The 6,124-nt window shown below is 38.1% G+C and overlaps 1 protein-coding gene across 1 annotated transcript; it reads left to right on the top strand.

Moving 5' to 3' along the window:
• The first annotated feature begins 1,250 nt into the window (after window positions 1-1,250).
• Window positions 1,251-5,883, top strand: rpl23 (ribosomal protein L23). Its single transcript, XM_040049282.1, has 5 exons — window positions 1,251-1,362; window positions 2,346-2,429; window positions 4,665-4,793; window positions 5,214-5,327; window positions 5,754-5,883. Exons 1-5 carry the CDS (start codon window positions 1,350-1,352, stop codon window positions 5,834-5,836), a joined length of 423 nt encoding a protein of 140 aa, XP_039905216.1. The 5' UTR covers window positions 1,251-1,349; the 3' UTR covers window positions 5,837-5,883.
• Window positions 5,884-6,124: the final 241 nt, after the last annotated feature.

Below are 6,124 nucleotides of genomic sequence, written 5' to 3'. Positions count from 1 at the left end.
GACTTTTTGAGTAGATTCACTCACTGAATTCCATCATTATACTCCTTTTGTACTGTCTAAGTGCTGGAAATCAGCCATGATAGCTTGTGTAATATTTGGTTATTTCTTGATGAATTCGGGTGGCTAAATCCGCAAAGAACAACAGCAGAGGCCAGATAATTACAATCTCTACTGGAGATCACTGAAAATATCACAACTTATTTCTAGGTATTTCTTTAACCGCTCTTAACACTCTGACTACGCTGGTTTTCTTGTTTAGGTTGGAAGTTAGGTGAAAAATCATATTGACCCAACGGCCTACAACTGCGTCTACCCTGGGCTGGATTACCAGTCCAATCCAGACCACTGATGATTCTTCATATTATCTCAACAAGCTGTTTTACACCAGCTTCTGCTGCCCCCAAGAGGCCAGAAGAAAGAAAAAAGCAAAGATATATATATATATATATATATATATATATATATATATATATATATATATATATATATATATATATATATATATACAAAGGTACATGTAGCCTCGTAAATCGTCAGTTTTAACAATTTGTGATATTCTATTTTTTTCTTTTTTTTTCTTTTTAGAAAGATGCGCATCTGAGTTTAAATTAATTTCTGTTGTCCCATCATGTTCGATTACAATGTAATATCCTTGAGTTCTTTGCTTAATTATATTCATGAAATGTAATTAAAGTCTTAATGTAACAGACTGACGTTTTTAAACAGAGAACACGCACAGACGAGGACGTTGTTGTGTCAGTGATCTATTCTAATTCATTATGATTCAGTAACAAATGATGAATGATATAAAATGATAATTAATTTTAACCACAGGATTTTTCAAACAAAAAATGTATTCATAAAGCACAACAATAAGTACAACAGTGTTACCTCTTAGCAGTCCAAACAAATGATTGTACAACTACATTTCTATCCAAAACCGTTAAAATTATTTTTCAACCCTTTCCCAAGACAGAATTAAACAGAAACTACATATAACGGGCAGGTAAATGGTTTAGGTAAACAAGTAAATAATTTGATTCAAATAATAATAATAATAATAATAATAATAATAATAATAATAATAAAAATTGGACTTACAAAAGAAGAAACACTAAGGTAAACGGTGTTTTCAAAACACGCGAGACTAATAAATATAACATCACTTTGTGATCCAGTTCGATTTTCTATCGTAGACGCAAAAAATAACGTAAACACCAAATGTGTTTGTGAATTTTCCCGACTGTTCTTGAACGCAGCGCGTCTCCTCACCCTGACCCGGAGGAACTTCTGTTCAGCTTTATTACCCACAATTCCTTTCTCCGCCTTCCTCTTTCCGTGCTGCAGCAATGTCTAAGAGAGGTATGAGAGTTGCTTTATAAAATCCACCTCCATCTGCTCTTTCTAAGACGAGCTACAGCGTATATAGTTGCTTATGTGTGATAGAGAAGCTAAATTAGTGTTTTTGTGGGACTAGTTTTGAAATTATGACAAAAGTTAGCGATTTTATAAAGACCGCGGTTGAGATGGGAATTGAAGGAAGCCATGTTTTTCGTTCAGCGCCATGTATTACTGAAGCGAGAAATGCTAGAGGCGGAAAATGTGTACGAGCTAGTCGCATTTTCTTCCACACACTTTAGCCTTCTGTGTGGTGATAAGGTCTTTGTTTTTAAGTGAGTTATAACGATGCTTCCTGACCTGAAAGTGTGCCAATGAAGTGAATTTATTTGTGGTGATCAGGGCTAGCCGGGAAAGCTAAGGAGAGCCGGTGCACACCAAGCGTGAATTGTAGATAAATTGGAACTGCCACATTTGAAACAAACTCTTATTGAGCAAAAGGGAAAATGCGTGAGGTACAATGTAGTTTTAGCTCTTGGTTACTACGTGTCATTACTCTTAACCCAGTGAATGGAAAATAGGGTTTAAAGTGTTCACGTGTTTTGTAGCTCCGAAATTAAACAGAATTGTAAAAAGTTGTGTATTTGTAATATCCTTAAGGTTAGAAGTTCCTTTAGATTTGGCTTCTCTGAATTTTAACCATCATTGTGTCCTGATCAAAGGTCATATTCATGCTGCGTTATAAGCTTCAGTAAAGCATGCTGTAGCTTGCTGCTTATGTATTACAGTGGGTGTGTAGATTTCTCAAATGTGGCATTCGCTCCTAAAATGGACCTATGTGCTGATTAAAGCGCTATCTAAGTCAGGGATTTCAGTGTCACTAAGTACACAAGGGCACTCATGGTAAATACTTACATTTGAAATATCTTTCCTCTGAGTTTAAATCACAAATGCCCAATTTGTCAGGTAGAAATGATTCTTACTCGGGCATGTTTCTTTTCCTGCAGGACGTGGTGGTTCCTCTGGAGCCAAGTTCCGCATCTCCCTGGGTCTCCCAGTAGGAGCAGTTATCAACTGCGCGGACAACACAGGTAGGTCTGTGGTAACTCGTTGCTGTGTCAGGTTGACTCCTGTTGACTTTTGCTTCTCTTGTTCACCTTTTCTATACAATATGGTCTTAAACTCTTAAGTGATTGAAGGGAATTTAAGATCCAGCCTAAAACTTGCTGTTTTTGATGTTGAGCTGTTATCTTTTCACTAAGACCGACCACACCATTCTTCCCTGTATGTGAACTAGTTTATTTGGTGTGCTCCTTCTAGTGTTTGTGATTTTGTTGTTGTAAATAGTTCAAGCTAAAAGTATCACAAAAGGACAAAGTTGGTAAATCTCAGGGTTTGTTTGTTTTTTTTTCTTTCAAATTTTGGAAGTTATGTGAAACTGCTTAATTTTAACTTGGCCTATAGAGAATCATGTGCTGCTCAATGATGAATGTACTGGAAACCTGGATTAATTTCTCTTACTGCTTGGAATGGCGAGAAACCTCCCACTTCCTTGGTATTGCCCTGTGTAGAGAAGAAACCCCTTACTCGTTATTCCCTGTAACTTCATAGTGTTTTTTTTTTTCTTCTTCTTCTTAAAGCAGTTGTTTGCAGAATAATGATCACAAAAGGCTAATAAAACATATTAGCAAATATAATCATTGTAGTCTTTCTGTAGATATTGTTTTAATCCTTGTTGCTTATACCTGCTGATGTTTGCACTGAATAAGTCTGCTTTTGTTGTCCTGGAAGCAGCTTTATCATTAAATATAAGTGACGACTTGGAAAACATGACTACATGCTATCTACCATACTGACTAATGCATATAAATGGATTATTTGAGATTTTTTTTATTTAACCTCTGTGTGAAAATCAACCTGTAATGTAAAGCATCAGTGTGTCAGGTCTAAGGAGAGAGGTTTTCTGAAAACTAAGATCTCACCCAACATGGTTCTTTTGTTTCCACTTTTTCTAGACAGAATGCTTTTGACCACAAGTTTGATTGTACCTGAAGGCTCACCTGACTTAAAATTTATACTCAAAAACATGTTGTTGAAGTTGAACTTGGATTAATATGTAGATTAATGGGCACGATTGGTAGCAGTGTCCAATTAATTTACCTTGGGGGGTAAAGTAATTAGACACTGAAGGTATGTTGTTTTTTAGAACCAATTTAAAAAGTAATTGGCAGAAAAAGAAACTGTTTCAGAACTTTGAGTAACTGCATCTCACATTATGTGAACCTGGGCATAAACATAGCACTGTTGTTTAAAAGTGAAACTACAGTGACAGGTAGGGCTTTGCGATATGACCAAAATCTCATATCCCGATATAAGACATCTATCGTCCCGATAACGATACAAATCACAAAATTTTAACATTTTCTGTAAATTCTGTGAATCTCGGGCAGCTTGACTTGTGTGAAGTGTTTCCAGCTGCGCGTCATGTACCTGGAGTCGAGTGTTTTAACCGAAGCATGAAACGATACATTTTTAGATAGAAGTTGAAACGGCCGCCGTTTTCTTTGTATTTATTACACGGCGTGCTGCGGGGAAAAGCCTGTTCTAACGTTTGAGTCTAAGGTTTATTTTTTAGCACCTGGCGGCTCTTTTTAACTTCTCACCCGTAAATACTCTGCATACTCTTTCACATGATTCAGTTTATTTTGAAAAGTCTCAGCAGGATCTTGAGTTTTATTGTGAAAGATTTATGTAGAAAATAAACAAGCGGACACGCGATGCTGTTACCGTCGTTGTTACTAACGACAACGCATAGAAACAGGCGCTTGTCTGTCCGTAGTGTGGTTATATTAAATATAAGAGAAAGAGAGAACTTTAAGAAATTAATATAGCCACTACAGTGACCATCAAAATAATGAAAAAATATTGCCGTAAACAGTTTATTTTGCGACACCACAAAACAAACTATAGTGTAAAATGAAACGATAGATGTTTTTATATCGTCATCCGATACATCGTTATATCGAACAGCCCTAGTGACGGGATTGAAGCACTGGGAAAATGGCTACTAGTTGGTTACTTCTGTCCGCCCCTTCCAAAAGCACTTGCTTTGTCTGCTCAGTGGCTCGGTGAGTTGTCGTAGAAGGGAATATTGATTTCATCACTGTGGGTGAGACGGCAGCGACCCCACTGTGGCTGACTGATCTCAATCAGGGATGAGACAAGCTGACAAAGTGAATTTATCATAAACCGGAATGGGAGTAGATCTTATTTTCTGCCACCCTGTCCTCTGTTCTCATTATGGTGTTTCTTACTGTGTTTTTCAGGTGCCAAGAACCTGTACATCATCTCTGTGAAAGGCATCAAGGGGCGTCTGAACCGTCTTCCTGCTGCTGGAGTTGGTGACATGGTCATGGCCACAGTCAAGAAAGGCAAGCCAGAGCTCAGGAAGAAGGGTAAGTGGGAAACTGGTCGTCATACAGTCTTCACCAGACATGTAGGTTCTGTTTGCAGCGTTGCACACACTTTCATAAACTAATTATTAAATGTAATTTAAGCTGCTTTCCTGCAGATACTGTCAATTCTCAATGATAGATAACTAAACAATAAGGAGCGGTGGATCCATTAACAGTGAAGCTGGTGACTGTGTTCCTCTTTGCCTGTTTAGCTTTAGTTTAGTGAAACGTGTTTACAGGTTCTAGTTGGAGTAGCCTTCCAGCTGGAAGATCCCTAGAGCAGAGCAGGAACTACCGTCGCCATCTGCAGTCTTTAAATGTCTAAATATAAGTTGCCAGTTTCAGTTGCAGAAAGGTGTTCAAATACAGTTTTTAGTTTTTCATTTTGAGCTCAAATGAACCTTGTTCCCCTCTCCACAGTGCATCCTGCGGTGGTGATACGGCAGCGGAAGTCGTATAGACGAAAAGATGGCGTGTTTCTCTATTTTGAAGACAACGCGGGTGTCATAGTGAACAACAAAGGAGAAATGAAAGGTGGGTTTTTGAAACGTGGTGTGGCATTCATGCGCGCTGTACAGGGAGGTGATTGGTGTGTGGTCATGACAGGCGCATATTTGCCCTTCCAAAAGCACTTGCTTTGTCTGCTCAGTGGCTCGGTGAGTTGTCGTAGAAGGGAATATTGATTCCATCACTGTGGGTGAGACGGCAGCGACCCCACTGTGGCTGACTGATCTCAATCAGGGATGAGACAATTTATAAATACTCAGTACAACTTTTTCTTTTAATGTATTGGTTAATGTGGTGTTTGACCCAAAGTATGTGCTCCCAGTAATGGAAATAACACCACCTTATAAATTTGCCTAACTTTTATGCCTCTCCATTGTAAAATCAGTTTATTTTTTAAGCTTTTAAAATAACACAAGTATCGGGACTTATGTTCCTTCGTGTGTGTGTCTACAGGTTCTGCCATCACAGGCCCAGTGGCCAAAGAGTGTGCTGACCTGTGGCCCAGGATTGCCTCAAATGCTGGCAGCATAGCCTGAGCTGGACCCTGCACCTGTTTGTTTTCAATAAAAACTTGTTATTGAGATGTGTCTTGGTTTCATTTACCTTTCGGTCCAAAATATTAAGACTATTACAGAAAAGGCTCTTATCGTTTTGATTTAATATTCATAAAGAGTCAAGTATATGCTCAGAACTTGTTTGGTAATATGAAGTTTATTTTTCTTTTATATTCAGTATGTACATGACTGAGAGCTGGTACTCCTTGCCGTTCCTCACATTAGATACACTAGGGCCAACAAAGATATTGTTGTTAACAAAAATGTCAA

This window comes from Simochromis diagramma, unplaced genomic scaffold (assembly GCF_900408965.1).
Source record: "Simochromis diagramma unplaced genomic scaffold, fSimDia1.1 OVJJ01000517.1, whole genome shotgun sequence".
Lineage (NCBI taxonomy): Eukaryota > Metazoa > Chordata > Actinopteri > Cichliformes > Cichlidae > Simochromis > Simochromis diagramma.
This window is presented reverse-complemented; position numbering and strand designations above follow the sequence as displayed.

Excerpts from the sequence above, each read along its gene's own strand:
- rpl23 (XM_040049282.1), top strand. Across the intron at positions 4,794-5,213 it reads GCCAGAGCTCAGGAAGAAGG|TGCATCCTGCGGTGGTGATA; the intron begins GTAAGTGGGAAA and ends CCCTCTCCACAG. Across the intron at positions 5,328-5,753 it reads CAACAAAGGAGAAATGAAAG|GTTCTGCCATCACAGGCCCA; the intron begins GTGGGTTTTTGA and ends GTGTGTCTACAG.